The sequence below is a fragment of the Vanellus vanellus genome (assembly GCF_965231255.1).
Source record: "Vanellus vanellus genome assembly, chromosome: 11".
Lineage (NCBI taxonomy): Eukaryota > Metazoa > Chordata > Aves > Charadriiformes > Charadriidae > Vanellus > Vanellus vanellus.
Genome location: NC_138916.1, coordinates 1,262,513 through 1,281,407, shown reverse-complemented (window position 1 = coordinate 1,281,407; position 18,895 = coordinate 1,262,513). Strand labels below are relative to the sequence as shown.

At 49.3% G+C, this 18,895-nt stretch overlaps 1 protein-coding gene across 1 annotated transcript in view; it reads right to left on the bottom strand.

The window, feature by feature from the left end:
* Positions 1–10,795: 10,795 nt before the first annotated feature.
* Positions 10,796–18,895, bottom strand: part of LOC309676435 (mucosa-associated lymphoid tissue lymphoma translocation protein 1-like) — a 29,399-nt gene continuing 21,299 nt past the window's right edge. The window contains exons 13-14 of the mRNA XM_082488974.1: positions 14,670–14,795; positions 10,796–13,149 (exon numbers count right to left, since the gene is read on the bottom strand). Of these exons, the coding sequence (XP_082345100.1) occupies positions 12,787–13,149; positions 14,670–14,795 (489 nt within the window). The 3' untranslated portion in view covers positions 10,796–12,786. The remainder of the gene's footprint in view (positions 13,150–14,669; positions 14,796–18,895) is intronic.

Below are 18,895 nucleotides of genomic sequence, written 5' to 3'. Positions count from 1 at the left end.
CACAGACACATTGGTCGAGGGAGGTGATTCTGCCCCTCTGCTCTGCTCTGCGGAGACCCCACCTGGAGTGCTGCGTCCAGCTCTGGAGCACCCAACAGAGGACAGACATAGACCTGTTGGGGCGGGGCCAGAGGAGGGACACAACGATAATCCGAAGGCTGGAGCACCTCTCCTATGAGGACAGGCTGAGAGAGTTGGGGCTGTTCAGACTGGAGAAGAGAAGGCTCCGGGGAGGCCTTAGAGCCCCTTCCAGTGTCCGAAGGGCCTACAGAAGAGCTGGGGAGGGACTTTTTACAAGGCCATGTAGTGATAAGATGAGGAGGAATGGCTTCAAACTGGAAGAGGGTAGATTTAGATCAGATATTAGGAAGAAATCTTTCACTGTGAGGGTGGTGAGGCACTGTCCCAGGTTCCCAGGGAAGCTGTGGCTGCCCCATCCCTGGAGGTGTTCAAGGCCAGGTTGGACAGGGCTTGGAGCAACCCGGTCTGGCGGGAGGTGTCCCTGCACATGGCAGTGGGATTGGAACTAGGTGATCTTCAAGTTCCCTTCCAACCTAAACCATTCTATGCTTCTATGATTCTATGATTTATATTCCCCAGGGAGTTTCCCCTCAGAAGCAGCCCAAGGACCCCACAGGTGAGCACCTGAGAAGATGCAGAGGCCTCAGACACCTGGAGATAATAGCAGTCATTAAAAAGGCATAAACAAAGGGCATCATGATTGTTTTGCCACATCTTCAGACTTGAGAGGAGGCTGAAATAACCTTTACATAATCCCATTAGCATTTCCAGTGAAAACAACGGCATTTTAGGAGGCAGAACAATGTATTTTCTTATCATCCAGAAAGGTCAAAGGTATTTATCTGATTTAATATTTTATAATTGATATTAAGCAACACAGAAGAGTAAGGCGGGCAGGCGGGAGATGGCTGCAATGACATAGCAGAAGCTGCCCTCTACTTTTCCAGTAACGTATCATCCAGCGGGCTGGGCAGGAGCCAGGTCAGGGAGCAACAGCCCTTTTCTATCGACTCCACAGAAAAGAAGACTCTGTGTCATGCCCTGCTGTGGTACGGACCCCAGACGCAAAGGCAGGCTCCTCTGCGCTCACAACGTTGCGGCTATTTCACCGTCACATCCCTGCAGGCGCTGACACTCTAACCGTTGCCATCCCAGGGGATGAAAAATCCTCAGCCTGACTGTCATCTTCTGTCCTTTCCCCGGTTGGGCAGGGCCCTGGCACAGCCCTGGCCAAACTGCCGCATCCTCCACAGCGGGAAGAGGGGGAGGCAGAAAGGAAGCTGAGGAGAAGACAACACTGTGGATTGGGGTGGGAGAGTGAAAAAAGAGAAGAAGGGGGCTCCAAAACAGGTTGTGATGCCCAGCAGGGACCAAGGCAGTCAGCACACCTGTGGGCATACACCGATGCTCTCCTTGATGGTGACTTTGCATCCAGAGTAGCAGCCGGTCAGGAGCAGCACCTGTTCTCTGAACAGCCATAAACTGCCCCATCACATGGGGACAAGCTGTTGGCTCACAGGACTTGAGCATTACAGCGGGTGCCCCACTGGTGCGCGGGATCTGTGACTATGCAACACTTGGGCAGGTATCTCGTATTTTTCATCTCTGTTAGGGAATGGAAATTAGGAGGCTATTCTTTGCTGAAACATTCTGGAAAGTCATAGCTGAAATCTCTCACTTGCCTCTTCCATCTGTTTATTTTTACCACTTAATGACACGTCTGTCTCGTCAACTATTCCTGACACCATGGCAAGAAAATCCAACTCAGTGAAGACAGCTTTATCAAAGAGACATTAGCTCTTCGTTACTGTGTGACACCACGTCAGTGCTTCTCGTGTGTATGAAGTCTGGTCTGTAATTTCAAAGAGTGTCTTCCATCTCTTTGAGGAGGTGATATGACCAATATATTTGAAATTGTTGATTATTATGCAAAAGGTTATCCAAACTGTGAAGATAAGAAGCAACTTCAAGCACATCAATGAGCCTCATTTGTTTGGTGATACGCTTTCCTCTTCACTGCCACATGATGTCATGGACCTAATTTCAAGTGATTAGTAACAATGGCAAAACACTCATTGAAATAATCTTTGATAGAGGAGGGAACTCTGAGACCCCGTGAAGAGGCTGTGCTATCAATAATTTCTCACCATTAATGAAGTCTTAGCCTGCAGGCTTCACCGTGACAATAAAACCTGCTTCTGTCTTTGCTTTCCAAAGAGGCATCCCAGCTCTCCGCAGAGGGGTAGCTTGCCCGAATGCAGATCGATGGTGCTTATCTTCTCTTTAATTTGACCAGTCTCACGTTTATTGTCTTCACAGTGGATGACTTCACTCACCCCTTTTATTTAAAACTATCCTCCTGGTTTCATTACTGAACAATCCGCTTGTTGAGGAAGCCTGGAAGAACTGAACCTGACCCATTTTATATTTTCAAATGAACTGTTTTACCACCTTTCCCTTTTTTTCTAGACTTGCCGTAAGTTTTTGGTTCTAAAAGTTTTGGAACCAGCCGAGCTGAACCAATGTCCTCGTTTGCTTTTTGAACAGGGAGCGGGGATATTTCACTGAAAACACAGTCTTGCATCTCCCAGTTTGCGCGCTCTTCAGAATCACTCAGAACATGTATACTCTTTTGGGCACACATTCTGGTAGCAGAATCACAGAAGCATTGGTTGGAAAGGACCTAGTCCAACCTCCTGTTTGAAGCAGGAGGATTGCTAGCGTTAGCAGAGAGGGGAGCACAGCCGTGGGTGTCTCCAAGTGCAAAGCATGATGGATAAAGGCCATCTGTGACACACCGCCCTTGATGGCACCACCTAGATTTAACGACTCAAGACCTCCTTACTAGTCCTGAGTCTGGTATCTTCAACTACTGTCTTGTGTATGGTTCCGCTGTGCCTCTAGGAAGTAGACTGCCACTATCTGATAGTTCAGAAGCAATCCTCAGCTAACGACCTAATGAGCGCATTTTAGGAAAAAAGCAATTCCTTTATAAGATCAGTTCAAGAAATCATCCTATTCGATCCTTGTGTACAAGAAAGTTACCCTAACTGCTAATACCTTGCACTTTGGGAAGCTCCCACCTTCCCTAGGAAGGAATGGCCAGCTAATGTCTTCAGGATCTTTCCTGCCTATATGAGAAGCTACTTCCAAAAATTAGGGAAAGAGGTCCAAAACAGCATTCTTGATTCTTGCAGTTTCCCTCTATGTCTATATGTTCTACTATACTGCAATGCATCCTTTCCATAAGGGGCCATTCAGGACCAGACCAATTAAGTTGCCTGCCTATCAGGAGGCTCTTCAGACCCTGCTGTCCTGGGATAAAAGAAAGAAAATGCTCAAGGCTGTAAAGTTTCAAGTGCTCCTGTGGTCAGGAAGGCCAGAAAACAGCGTGAGATTGTCTCACAGCATAGAAAATTGCAGCTCACCAGTTTGACAGCTATAAGCAACAGCAAACAGCATCCACGATGGGAGGTGGCAAGCGAACATATCCAGCAGACAGCACCACAAGCTCTGCCCTGCAATGCGAAGTAGGAAATGATCTGGCAGGTTGTGTAGGAGTTATTATGGAAAATCTCTATCGAGTGGAAAATAAAGAGAACCTATCAGTTTCTAAAGAGTAAATTCAAATTCCCTCGTGTGAGGGAGGTGATTCTTCCCCTCTACTCTGCTCTGCGGAGACCCCACCTGGAGTGCTGCATCCAGCTCTGAAGCCCCCAACATAGGAAAGACATGGACCTGTTGGAGCAGGGCCAGAGAGGGCCACAACAATGTTCTGAGGGCTGGAGCACCTCTCCTATGAGGACATGCTGAGAGAGTTGGGGTTGTTCAGCCTGAAGAAGAGAAGGCTCCAGGGAGGCCTTAGAGCCCCTTCCAGTACCTAAAGGGACTAGAGGAGAGCGGGAGAAGGCCATGTAGTGATAGGACAAGGAGGAATGGCTTCAAACTGGAAGAAGGTGGGTTTAGATTAGATATTAGGAAGAAATTTTTAATTGTGAGGGTGGTGAGGCACTGGTGGAGGTTGCCCAGAGAAGCTATGGCTGCCCCATCCCTGGAGGTGTTCAAGGCCAGGTTGGACGGGGCTTGGAGCAACCTGGGCTGGTGGGAGGTGTCCCTGCCCATGGCAGGGAGGTTGGAACAAGATGATCTTCAAGGTCCCTTCCAACCTAAACCATTCTATGATTCTATGATTTGCTCCAAAAACCTGGAAAGAGATGAGTGAGCTGGTAAGTGAGACGGCTCAGCATTCCTCCACATTGACTTGCTTTCCCCAGAAACAACTCTTTCAATGACATTACTTTTTCACTACTGCCCCAGGCGTGCTGCCACGCTGCTGCACCGCAGACATTACGTGAGCCCATCTGGGGCTTTTCCTAAGTTTGGTCAAGGAGAGGAGACATCTCTGGGGTGCTGCTTCGGCTCCAACGGCAACCAGACCCACACAGTAGGCAGCGCAACCCTGAGAAAGCAAATGACGAGCTGCTGCTTTGCATGGAGGAGGCATTTTCCACCCTGTTGAGGCCACTTCATGAAACCACACCCCATCCAGCGGTCTCATCTGCACAAAACTTACCACTCAAAAAGGGATGCTTATTACCTTCACTTTATGCTGACAGCATACGTGCCACCCATTTTTCTGTAACTCACCCGGGTTACAGCCCAGCTTGCAAATCATCTCGGCCACCTGGGCTAGACGAGCTATAAGCATGTCACCAACCACCTGAATATCACCGGTTTTTACCGGATAAGCTGCAGAACTCAATGGCTGGCTAATACGTCAGGGATTAAAGTTTGTGGGTTTTGTACTCACTAATATGACTATGGTGAGAGATGACCAAGGAGTTGGTGGAGGTGTTTCTGTCCCTCTATTGCACACTCTAGACAGGTAAGGAAGAAAACAGGCCTATGCACTACAGAGGATGCAAAAGTTCACAGGTACCCAGAGAATCATAGAATTTTCTAGGTTGGAAGGGACCTTTAAGACCACTGAATCCAACCATCAACCTAACACTGCCGAGTCCACCACTAAACCATGTCCCTTAGCACCACATCAACCCGTCTGTTAAATACCTCAAAGGGTTGGCAATTCCACCACTTCCCTGGGCAGCCTGTTCCAGTGCTTGACAACCCTTTTGGTGAAGAAATTTTTCCTAATATCCAATCTAAAGCTTCCCCGGTGCAACTTGAGGCTGTTTCCTCTTGTCCTCAGTTGTTCTCTTCTGTACCAGCACCTTCGTTGAGTCCAACAGGAGACAGTTATTGCCCAGAGCCAGCAGGGATGGCTCAGTGCCCAGCGAGGGGCTGCACGAACCCAGAAACATCCCATGTTCCTCCCTGCCTCCTTCTTGGATACACGGGAACAGCCCACGGTGTCTGAAACACTCACAGTGACGTGCAGCTACCCAAAGCTGCCAGAATGATCCTCTCGGCATGAGGACATGCTGTTGCGTTAAGGGGCAAAGTAGTTGTGGTAGAAAATAAACCCCCTTGCGTTCTAACACTCCTCACCGAGGTGGGAGGCTGGGTGCAGCGAGGTGTAAATTCTCAGTGATGCCCAATTCACCACTCTCAGTCCAGCGCGTTTAATATATTAAACTGTTACGATTTCGGATACGCTAATAGTGGACTCCACCTTCAGTCTAGTCGTGCTCATGAAGTAGCACGGCCACTCTCTGATCACGTTCAATGAGAAACCCAAACGACTAGCTACTTAAACAGTGCGGTTTCTTTAAGCAACGGATATATAGGTTCTTATGGGTTGCTGGGGATAAATACACTGTCTGCAAAGCACGTGCGAATAAAAATATTGTTAATTATGCAAAACGCACGACAAAATTATAAACAATACAGCCTGGCTATAAATGTAGGAAAGAGACTCTCTGGAAAGATTTCTAAGTTTTCCGAGGAAGCACTTGGTATATTCTAAGTCTTAACAAGAGCTTAACAATGGGGGGGAAGAGAGGCTCAGCGCATTGACTGGTCCTGGAAATCAAAGGCAGTCTTTGATGAAGTCCTCCTTGACTTGTTCACGATAGTGTCTTCCCTGATATTCCCCTTTTCTTGGGCTATTTTTATACTATTTTTTACCTTTCAGGTGGAGTTTGAGTGACTAGTCATAAATACCTTTATTATGATTGGTATAAAATTCTCTCGCCTCACATTTAAAGGTATAGTTTACAAAAAGTTCAGGGCGCAGGCTCTGTGAGGGGTGGTCGCACCTTGGAGGCGGGTAGCCTTTGGGGTGGAGGTGTGTTTAGGTATTATAATGACAACATAATGAGCAAAGTTCGCACATGGGACAGCATTTCATCAACATTTGACAAACTGTTGGCTCAGGGTAGTAAGTATGCAGCTTATCAGGTCCATAGGACCATCTCGTTCCCATATCTGCTGTACTATCACAGGGCTTGGCCTTGGAGTCTCCACCCCACTCCACTCTCCGTGTTGCTTTGCAAGCAGTATTGTACAGGGAATCGCGGATGTAGTGGATTCTTCGCACACCGGCTGCGTCTGTATTCTACCCTAGAAACCTTTTGATTTTATACCTTTCCTTAATGTGCGAACAATGCTGTGTTATTGATCATTTTAGTAATTATTCCACACATGCTCTGGTGTCATCTGCCTCCATAGCTGTGTCCTGACCTGGCCTGAGACACGAACCCATTGCTTCTCCTGTCTTCTTATCCCTAACTTGCCGGTTTACTTGCGTGACCAGTTCTTCAGGTGCAGAAAGACCTGCCTTATGCTTCTCTCTCTCTTTGGTTGAGGCTGGAGAGTGCCTGATCCAGGACAAATCTACCCTTTCCTTGCTTTGGTCACAAAAAAAGCCAACTGAGAACAAACCTTAAGGAATCTGCTGCCGATAGAAGTGGGACAGGTTCAGATATATATGCCAGTGCACATATAACACACTTCTCGACTGTGTGCTGGGCCAGTGATTTTCCAGTAACTAAATAAACCCGACAGAAACGGCATTTCCCTGATTTTCACAGCCTTGTTTTCTCACTCCTTTTGGGCGTGCTTGCCTTGATTTGTCAGAAACTGCCAAACGTCAGCAAACGAGCCGAGATCTGCATCCCCAACAAACTCTGTATGCAGAATAATTGCCGGAGGTGACTTAAAAATTAAACTTATATTCACATTTTAAGGAAAGGTACAGCACTGAAGAAACTTTCAGGGTGGAGTGCGGTTGATTTGCACGGGATCCGTTCCACAGAAGTTCCCTTGGCAACACAACCTGCGACCTTTGATGTCGGCAACACCACGAGCTTGATGTCCTGACTCCAGGAGAAACTGCACAGAGGGTGGAGCGGAGTGGAGACACCGCGGCCACGCTCTGTGATAGAATGGGAACTTGAAGGTACTATGGAACTGATAAGCTGCATATTTGCTACCCCGGGCCAGCTGTCCGTCCTTTTTTTGACAAAATACTGTCCTTTGGGTGAACTTTCCTCATTATAATGTCATTATAATACCAAAACACACCTCCATCCCAAAAGCCACCCTCCTCCAAGGTGTGACCACCCCTCACTGAGCTTGTGCTCTGAATTTTCTGAGTCTGTACCTTTAAAAAGTGAAGCGAGAAAATGTTACACCAATCATAACAAAGGTATTTATGACTAGAGTCACTCAAGCTCCACCTGAAAGGTAAAAAATAGTATAAAAATGGCTCAAGAGAGGAGGGATGTCAGGGAAGATACTATCACAGACCACCCCTGACTTCTGGGACCAGTCAATGGGCTGAGCCTCTCTTCCCCCCCATAGGGACACCTTTGGGTAAGATGCGAACACTTGGCTTTACCGAGCGCTTTCCCGGGAAACTTAGAAATCTCTATAGAGTTGTTTTATGACTTAATGCGCTTGTAGCCAGGCTGTATTATTCATACCCTTGGTATTTGCACGTGCTTTGCAGACAGTCAATTTATCACCGGCAATCCAAAAGAATTTGTGCATCTGTTGGTTCAATAAACTGCTCTTTTCGTTAATCTAGCCGTGAGAGTTCATAGTGAACGCGACCAAGCTCCTTAAGTGCGGCTGTGCTAGTTCATGGAATGTGCCTGGACTGAAGGTGTATGGTGTTATCTGTGCATCCGTAATCGTGATAGTTCAATATATTGAATGCGACCGGACTTATAACGACGTAACTGGGCATCAGTCCGAATGTAAGCCCAGCCGCCGCCAGCCCCTTTGATATCCGAGGACAAGCTGGAATGCAATGGGGTTTATTTTCTGCCAAATTACTTTGCCCTTTAACACAACACTGTAGCAGAAGAAGAGCACATCAGGCTATTGACTAAGGCCCTTCCCTTCAACACACCTGCAGAGAGGGAAAAAAGGCGCACCTTATCCAAAAATAAAATTATTGAACATCCTAGGTGTTACTATTTTCTTCAGAGATTAACGAATGTTTTAAAGCTTCAGTTCGCTTGGTGCCTCTCAAAGCAAACATAGCAGACTTGGGCGAAGGGAAAGCAGCTGTATCACCTACATAAATGATTCTAAATGCCGAGCGGCTCTTCGTAGCCTCCGGGCACAGTCTGGCCCAGAAACAGTGGGAAGCAGAGGGCGACGGCTGTGGCTACGAATGTATAAGTGAAGGTGTGGAGGCAGAGAAGGAATGTAAATCGGAGCTGAATTCTTGGTCAAACTTCGCCTGCAGCTGGGCATCTGATGAAGGAGTCCCAGCCTTCAATGGGTCTTGTAGTCCTTCTGGGAGAATCAAACTAATTAATGGACTTACTAAAGGTAGACACAAGGGAGGCCACCCGTACCGCCCAGCCACAGGATCTGTCCAGGCTATGACCCTGCAAAGAAATGCAGTGGGATGGCATCCAACTTCCAGGGTTTGAAGTTTGAAGATTTCACCTGCTACTTCAGAAAATGTACGAAAAGGCACGGAAACCTGCTCAAAATCAGTGGGGATGGAAGGATAACTTGAAATGACACAGCAAGATGGGTGGCATACGCGTTGTCAGGCAAGGAAGGGAAGCAGTGAGAAGGATGGCTGCTTGCTGCAGGGTCAGCACCGGGGCAGAGGGCAAGCCAGAGAGATGCATCAGCCAGAGGTGAGGTCAGGTCACACAGAGGTGGGGGAAAAGCAGCATTGTCCAGGAGATAATGGATGGAAGGAGCAGCAATGATGAGAGAAATTAAGCATCAAGTGGGCAAAGGCTGTTGGGACTACTCAGCCATGGACATGACATGAGCAGAGTATGAATCAGAGAATCACAGAATGGTTTGGGTTGGAAAGTACCTTTAAGATCATTCAGTTCCAAGCCCCCCTGCCCTGGGCAGGGACACCTCCCACCAGCCCAGGTTGCTCCAAGCCCCGTCCAACCTGGCCTTGAACACCTCCAGGGATGGGGCAGCCACAGCTTCCCCGGGCAACCTGGGACAGTGCCTCATCACCCTCACAGTGAAAGATTTCTTCCTAATATCTAATCTAAACCCACCTTCTTCCAGTTTGAAGCCATTCCCCCTCATCCTATCACTACATGCCCTTGTAAAAAGTCCCTCCCCAGCTCTTCTGTAGGCCCTTCAGACACTGGAAGGGGCTCTAAGGTCTTCCCGGAGCCTTCTCTTCTCCAGGCTGAACAACCCCAACTCTCTCAGCCTGTCCTCCCAGCAGAGGTGCTCCAGCCCTCGCAGCATCTCTGTGGCCTCCTCTAGCCCCACTCCAACAGGTCCATGTCTTTCCTATGTCGGGGGCTCCAGAGCTGGACGCAGCACTCCAGGTGGAGTCTCACCAGAGCAGAGTAGAGGGGTGGAATCCCCTCCCTCACCCTGCTGGCCACACTTACTCTGACACAGCCCAGGATACGGTTGGCCTTCTGGGCTGCGATCGCACAGTGCCGGCTCATGTTGAGCTTCTCATCAGTCAGCACCCCCAGGTCCTTCTCCTCAGGGCTGATCTCCAGCCATTCTCTGCCCAGCCTGGATTTGTGCTTGGGATTGCCCCAACCCAGGTGTAGGACGCTGGTCCATTGCACAAGGATGGGTGCTCCTTCCTTCCTACCCTTTGGGCTGGCCACGAGGAGCTTATGGAGCCCCAAGGATCATGGCTGCAGAATGGGAAAGACATGGTCAAGAGAAGCACAGTAATCTTGGATGAGTCGTCCGTCCTCCATGCTGTGAGATAGAAACACAGATTTGAAGGAAAATTTACTGCCACTGAAGAATGACACTACCATGGGGGGAAGTTTGGAAGTTTCCCTACCTGTAAGGTAGGGGAATGAAGGCAGACACAGCTTCACCCCCTCCTACGATGAACCAAGTTGGTGGCAGGGGAGCATGCTGCCGTGGCTGCAATCAAACTCCACCTTTGCCACTCAGCTTTGCAAGGGCTTGCGCTCTCAGAACACACTGCGCATGGAAACGTGGTGGCAGCCTCAGCCTTGGCTGCAGGGTCGCCCGGAAGGAGCAGGAGAGCTGGTGACAGGGACAAGTCCTGTGATTGGCACCGGGACCAGAGGCTTCCTAAGTCTGACCCAACCAACTTGAGGGCTACGCATTACAATACCAATGGACAATTGACAATGGATCCCAACATTTCATCTACATATTTCACCCCACATTGTTTCATACTGTCTAGGGTCATTTGATCCACCTGCTAAATCCAAAATTCAATACGCAGTTACCTAAAAAGGGAAACAGTCCTCACACCGAAGGGCCTAGAAGTTTGAGTTCAAAGCATAAAAATCAGTAGGTGAATATTAAGTCACACTCTGGCAATTAGATGGAAAAATAAAGACAGTTAACTCAGAGCCACATGAAGTTTTATACATTCAAAAAACACCAATAGTGTTTTATTCAGAAAAAAATAAACAGCTTCACTTGGAATGAGATTAACATTCACATGAGATGACATCTCATGATTACGTGAGCCAGAAAAACGTATTTTGCCCCAACAGCATAGGAGGGTGTGTATGATCCTCACAGAGGCAAAGAGACTCCCCACTCCTCCCAAACGCCTGCCCACCCATTCCCACCGACCCCTCTTATGTTTCTGCTGGTGTTGAGTTGATCTTTGGCTCTCCCTCAAATTAGTTTATTATCTTCTGGTTTAGCTTCTTTACCAGTCCATCTTATATAAACTGCACCCTGTAAATTATATTTTTTTTTTTTTTCAGCTTTACATTTTTTCCTAGGAGACTTTCTAGACTTCAGCCAGATGGGGCCTCTCTCCTTTCCCTTGGCTCTACTTACTGTGAGGAGAATAAAAGCCTCCTCTGTTCTCCTTGGACAGGTTTCCAGCACTTGTAGGATGGCTTATCTGGAAGTAGCATTTAATATTCTTCCATGCTGCAATAGACACCGTAGACGGAGATGCAAGTATCTGCACTGCTGAAGGAGAACCATAATTTAGAAAATGCTCTCTTCCATCCCTCTTTTAGACCAAGAAAAAAGACCACAAGAGCTTGGGCACTCTCCCCAGCCCACCATCCTTGACCTCTCAAGAAGTCTTTGATCTCCAAGTTTATTCTTTCCCAGGACCACAACAGCCAGAAGGGACTGTTTCTGGTCCAGTGCCTGGACAGCTTGGACCAGTTCATCACCACCTTCTCCAGTCTAGAGTGAACTGTCTCCAAAGATGGAGATCCCACCCCTTATTGGGGTCACTGGCCCCTGTTGAATGATTTGACCACCCTCTCAGGCCCTTGCTGAGCAATCGCGTGGAGCTACGCTGAAACTTTCATCAAACAAATACCAGAGAAGCAGACAGGGAGGGGACTGCACCCACTCGGGTGGTCCTTTGGGCCCTGCTCATCTGTGGTTCTCTCTGGACAGTTGGTTCTCCACAAAAGGTAGTGCTTGAGGTTGTCCAGAGAATGCAGAGAGACAGGCACTTAGAAATAAAATTTGCCCTAAGAATGACTTTTTTTGAGGTCCTTCCTCCTCCATCTTGGTCTTTTCCATCTCCCACACGGAGGAAATTCTGCATCTGAGAGGAAACCCAGGACTGCGCAGGACTTAACACAGTTTAATGCCCCTGTGTACCACGCTAGAAGGGGCACGCGGAAGCGTACCTGTCCAGTGGCTACTACTGATGGAAAACCAGCCTTCATTGTAAACACATGCTTGATGGAACATCTGACCTTCCTTTTCCTAGCAAGCGATTGTCTTGCCCCAGTTATAAATACATTCGTTAGAAATACAGAAATGCATAACTTAAAACCTGCTTGAACACAGGCAGGGCTCACAAGGGAAGAAAACCGCACCGTGACCCCAGGGGAGAGCTTATACATTCACGTGGTATTATCTGGGTCCCTTGTTCGAGCCTTGTGTCCCTTGCACAAGTGCGATGAGAGTCAGCAGTTGCAGTTGGGTTTTGAGGCCGTGCCGCTGCCGTATCACAGGTCCGTAGTGTTTCTTAACACCTTTAACGCTGCAAGGTTTGGTTTCAGGCAAAGCCTAATTTGCAGAAAACATCAGCCTGTGCCCGTGACTGGAAGCAATGTTGGGTTTTGCCTGGAAATGTTACAACTCCTCGTGTCTGGCGGAGGACAGGGCCACCTGACGACGACTCCTCGCTGATCCCCACCGCTACCGCAGCACAGGGGTTATTTCCAGCGGGCTTCAGACCCTGCATGCCGCAGGGCGCAGATGGGAGAAGCCTTTCCGAAAAAGCAGCCTTGGCCTCATTTGGATAGGGCGATCGCCAAGGCTGGAAAGCAGCTGGTGGATTCTGGTGTTTTTAGCACTCAAATAGCTGTTGCCTCTACAAAAAAAGCCATTCTCAAGGCTGTGCACGCCAGCCCGCAGGCGTCAGGGGTAGTCCTGCCCCGGGCCAGCCCGGAGCAGTGCCGAGCAGAGCTCGCTCAGGTCGCTTTCGTCGTTCTCCTCTGGCTCGATGCTGGAGCTGGAGGGGTTGCTGCTGGGCAAGCTGTGGCCAGAGCCTGTCCTCAGAGATGTTTGCCCCTTCGGGTCCGCGCTCAGCACCGACGCATCCCGGAAGCACACGCTGCCTGCAGGGGCAGGAGTTCTCGGATAGTTTGGCTGGGAGCAATTGCTCTGGCTGAAAAACTGCCCTAGCAGAGATTTCTGGAGGGTCGTCTGCAGGCTTTCACAAGTCCTCTGCTTTGTGCTCAGCTGGGTGTAATGCAAATCCAACTGCAGGACCACGTCCGTCTGGAAGGGGAGAGAGCAAAGGACACCAAGTGAATCGGAGACTAAGACTCGAAGCAGAGCTTTTTTCACTGTTGCCGCTGTCAGCAAAAAATGACAGACTTGGCTGTCTGTTCTGCGGGCTCACAGCCCCATGCTGTGGCGTGATGGAGCAATGCTACTGCCAGAGAAAACGAGCTGTTACATACGCTCGTGACGTTTGTGGGCCTGAGCCATAATTTCTGGATTGCAGGACTTTTCCTGAAATCAGGCCACCTCACTTGAGACCTCACCAGCCCGGTCAGGGCACTGTCACCGAGAGCATCACCCCCAGGATACTGGTGCAGGGGAGCAGGAGGGGAGAGAGACTGCACCCAGGCAAGCAGCACCCACGCAAGGAAAGCCATGACATCCATCCCGACCACAGCACGGGACTGCTGCACACGCGAGAGGAAAGCATGAGAGGGGAGGGATATGAACCATTTAAATAAAACACACATCGCCCGGTAAAAGCCAACAGTTTTAAACAGCAGTGCTCCACAGGGATCCATTTGCAGTCTAGCATTATTTGAGATTTTTTGTAAAAGATGGGGAAGAAATCAGAAAATAACCATATTCATGGCAGCCAAATGCCTGAACGTGAACCCCTAGCATGGGGCTGTGCCTGAGACTGCCTGGCTGTACAAAGTAGGGAGATGTATAACGGAGCAAGAAGAAGGTTTTGGCAGGCGATGTAGGGTCCAGGTCTCACATCTGCACTTAAAAGCAATGCTGAGCGCTTGGGAAGGGTTCAGAAAAGAGCTCCAGGAACAATCAAGGACTGAAGGAGCTGCCATATGCCGAGGCACGTCACGCACTCAGCAAACAGAGCTCACTGTAGGCAGATCCAGGCAGCAGCTTGAGAGCAACGTTCGGTGTGAGTCTGCGCGGAGCAGAGCAGATAAGCAGCTGGCAAGGCCCACTGGCTGGGTGTTAGAGGGGAATAAAAAAAAAAAATCAAATGAGGAACAAGGTGCACACTGCTATTTGGGGACAGATAATCTGCTGAAAGAGACAAGCCAGGGGACGAGCAATTTTGCCTCTCTCGTGGTCTTTAAATAGTTTGAGAATCTTTTGAGGCGTGCCAAGCTTGGATCAGGCTTGGTAGTGTCACCCTGATGGCAGGGAACAAACCCTCCTGCTGCTCGAGATCCTGTGAGCCTGTCTCTCAGGCAAGCACACAGCGCAGTGAGACATCCTTCATCTGAATTATTTGGGTTAGTCTGATCTCCGTGAGGCTGATACGGGAAAAAAAAACAGCCTTCCTGGCCCAGCAGCGTGGAAGGACAGAGCAAACCAAGAGAAAGATGCTGGCTTTTGTGTCTTCAACATCAACCAGCTCCTTTAACCCCAGTCTGGATGTTACACTTACACAGGTATGCCAGGCATCGTCCGCACGGAATCATGAGACACGCAGTCAGAGGGGCACATCCAGCTCCAGCCAGTGGGGATGGGGACTACCAGTTATGCCAGGTGCCAAGATTTGCACCTGGGCAGCTCCCTACCTTAATTTTCTGTAGTCCGCAGAGCTGGAAGACGCAGTCCAGCTCCTCCCGCTTGTACACAGAGGCGAGCAGAGACTCCACTTGGTCCAGGCGGCTCTCTTGCAGGACGGCCGCATCGACCGTCTCCTGGGTCAGGAAAACAAGAGGAAACGCAAAGAAGTTTCAGCTACAGCCCAGGCATGGATGTGCAGCTGCCCATCAGACATGCTGCTTCTTTGTACCCACCAGTGCTCAGGGCTGGCCGGTGCCCTTGACACTTTGGCTGGTGGAAATGCCTTACTACAGAGTGCCAGCAAGAGAAATACAGAGATTTTACACACCCGCCTTGTGCATATCCATGGGAAGATATAGCTAAACATCCCCTGAGGGCATCTACCAGGAAAAGCATGGTATAATGGGATTTCCAGCAGAGCAGATAGCAGCAATGGCCAGTATCACAACCACCCGTAGCATAAGAGGTGTGTTAAGGAGGGAGCAAATTTTCCAAGGGCATAGCTGGAGGAAGCTCTGAGTTGCACCAGGTGCCAAGTTAGCCCCCTGCCATCTACAAAACTGTCAATTCTTGCCGAATTACTCAAACTTATCCAAAACAGCCCTGCCTCTATGAGATCCTCTATCATGGAGCCGGTAATAGCACAAGAAGAGACAATGGAATAAGGGCCTTATGAAATAGCATCTCGCTTTGGATTTGAGCCCTCTAGGATGGGTGACAGCCCACAGTCCACCAGCCTCTTCCATGAGAAGGCGCCTCCCTCTGCCAGCTGGCTCCAGCAGCGACCACGGCCTGATCCTGCCAACCTGGCTTGGCCAACGCTAGGTTGTGCCAGCCTGGCTTTGGCCATGGGAGCTGAGCAGCCTGGGCGGGCTCACTGCAGCCATGTGTAAAGCTGGTGGCATGTGAGGAGGGTCTAACCCTTGCAAAATTTCCTCGTCATTGGCAGGAGAACTTGCCCTGGACATGCTGATGAAGGAGGCTGTTAGGACATTACAGGGAGAGAGGTTAGAGAAGTCCTGGGAGCTCTTGCTAGCCTTTACAGACCTTCCCCCAACTGCTGCCTGCAAGCGGCCAAGCCAAATTCTTTCTGGCCAGGAGAATATTGAGGGTAGAAGCTAAAATGTTGGATCCCAAATGCTGGCTGGGATCTGCAGGGATCAGGGTCACCCCTGCTTGCAGGGCTGGCAGCACAGCAGCAAACCCGATTACTGATCTGGGAGGTCCACTGGAGGCAGGTGGAAGAAATACCATTCATCTCTGCACAAAGCAAAGCCAAATCCCATCTTCGCACTTGGCAACTCATTACTGGAAAGATAAACTGAAAGGAGTTTAGGGAAGACCATGGCAGTGAACGGAGCTGGCAGAAAGGGAGATGGGTGTGCCAACAAAGGGAGGACACAGCTCGTGGGGACGGAGCAGGTCTCCTGCTCAGGGAGCCTCATCCTGGCTCCTTACATCAGCCTAAAACGTGCCGAAACAGGAGATGTGCTGCAGCGCAGAGCACCTTCTGCAAATGAACACTGCCCTCTCCTGCTCTCTCCTTCCCTGGCTCACTGCATCTTACTCTCAGCTACCCAGGTACCATCACCCCTACGCTGAGCCCAGCAGCCAGGTTCAACTGGACCTGGAGACCAAAGAGAGAGACACAGAGCAGGTCAGCCTGGATGCCACTAACACAGGACTGTAAAAAGGAGCTGAGTGGCCCCACTGCGTCCAGCCGGCTCCATCCTCCAGCACATGCTTAAGGAAGGACAGGAGGCACATGCCACCAGCCCCTGCCCAGGGTGAGCCTACGCTGCCAGCCTCCTGCAATGGGAAAATCAGCGACTTTCTGAGTCAAAGGCGGTGTCTGTGCTTTCAATAGCCTTTATGGACTCTTATGAAAGTGCCAAAGTTTTTTTTGAACCCTGCTAGACTTGCAATACCCATGACATCCTTATCAGTAAGAGGAAAACAGTCCATGGCCAGAAGTCCTTCTCAAAATCACCCTGCCACTAGTCCCCTCTCTTCCCCATATCTGATGATGCTATAGTGCTCTCTTCCAGCCCTTTCCATAGCCGCCTCATTGCTGTTCCCGCATGTGTCTTTTGAATTCTGCCATCCCGCCTTCCCCTGGTGCATCCCCACTCCTGCGACCTCTCCAAGAGTGGCTCCTCCGGGGATCCATCAGCCTGTCGGAGCTGGGGTTGGGGCCACATTCCCTTTTGTCTCCTTGCAGGGACAGATGTGGTCTGCATCAGATGACCTCCAAGCACCTGCTTTTGCAATCACGTTAGCAGCCTCTGCAGACTCTGTGAACCTCCAGCGATTAACATCGCAGTTGGTGTCCTGGTTTGAGGTAAAACAGAACAAATTTTCTTTTTGGTAACTTTAGTTTTCAGCTAAGCCTCTTATAACTAACTGAGCTCTCTGAAATTAACGGCATATTTTTCCAATGGTATCCACTTCCAGAGTGATAAGACCTGATTGTTTATAATTTATGCCAAGGAATGGTATGCAGAGAGGCTCTTGCTTATACTTATCGCTATAACAACCCAGGCCAGCTAACTTTGTTATTTGCCCCATTGGAGGGTCGGAAGCGGAAAAGCGTAACGAGGTCCCACCTGCAGGGAGGAGCGGACAGGACAGGTAACCCAAAACTGATCAACAGGGTATTCCATCCCATCTGCCCCATGCTCAGTATAAAAGCTGAGGGATCAAAGGGTCAGCGCTCTTCCTTCAGGGGTCGCATCCCAGGAGGACTCTGTCTGTTCATCTGCCTTTGATCCTGACCCGTGCGTCCCTGAATCCAAACGTGGAATCTAGGTCCCGTCTGTTGCTGAGTCCAGTCTGGGACCTTCCCAGTGCCAGCCGGTGAGGTGATCGTCATCCTGGGAGCTTAATACGGTTTTGGATATATTGTATATATTTCATTATTTTCTTTTCAGTATTTTATTTATATTTTCATTAGTTTAGTTCCTTTTTTTAAACTCATAAGTCTCTTTTCTCTCTTATCCTTCATCTCCAAAGGGAGATGCTCTCCCTTCTCTGAAGGGGAGAGAAGTAAAAAAAGAGCGTCTGTCATTCATTCCAGTGGCCAGTCCGGCCCAAACCACAACAGTTAAGTTTACGCAGGGCAGGGATGCTCAGATCTGTGCTAATGCACTGGATCCCTCCCAAATGTCTGTTTGCTGCTCTGTAATTTTGAGCTCCTTGAGCCTGGGCCGCCCTTTTTTTCAGCCTAGGAAATACCCAGAGTACCACAGACGTGACTAGCACAAATATAACATTATTCCATCACAAGTTAAATCACAGCTCACAAAAAGCCAAGCAGCATGAGGAAGGTTGGATGGGGTGAACCACACAGCCTCCCTGAGTGGGACGAAGCCAGTCCCAAGCACTGAACATCCAAACTAGACATGTTGTTCCTCTCTGGCACAGACCTGGGACCATCCCGAAGCAAAGAAGGAAACGGTCCATGTCGTGGGGAGATGCCTGGGGTACCTTCAGCATACACACAAGGAGCACCTCCCAGCAGCTCAACAGATTGGTTGATTAAATGACTGCATTATTAAATGATTTTGGATTCAACAGCCAGCCACATGCTGCCAACCTGCTTCTGCACGCGAGGTTGAGCCTGCGCCCTATTCCTGAGGGTAGGGCCCTCACCACTGGGATATGGACCAGAGGGGACCAAAGGAATCATGTGGCCCAGAGAACACAGTGACACACATCCCCCCTGACAGACACATGTCCAGATGCATTAAGGGATCCAAACGGGTGCTGATTCTGCATCACCCTTAGGCTAAACCCCTCCCAGACATTCACTCTTTTTACCATGAAAATGTCATGTCTACTCTAGATCTTCCTTACTGCAATTCCAACCATGACTTCCTTCCACATTGGAAACAAATTTTTACATATTTGAAGGCCCCCTATCCATCAATTTTTGCTTTTCTTACCTAAACCACAATTCTCCCTCTCTTTCCTTTTATTACTTCGGATGTGCTTCAGTTGGCACATTATATTCCGTGGAGTATGGACCTAAAACTGGACCCAGTGCTCCAGCCTCAGCAACAGCGAGGAGAGCCAGACAGGATCTCACATAAATCTTGGAGCTCTTGTTGCTCCAAGAGCAGAATGGAGCAGAATGTTCCACCCTGCTTTTGTTGCACCAGCTGTTGTGGATTTCAACCAGAACTGGTACCCCAGTTGTTTCCCATCCTGTGCTTACACTATTGCTTATTCCTGC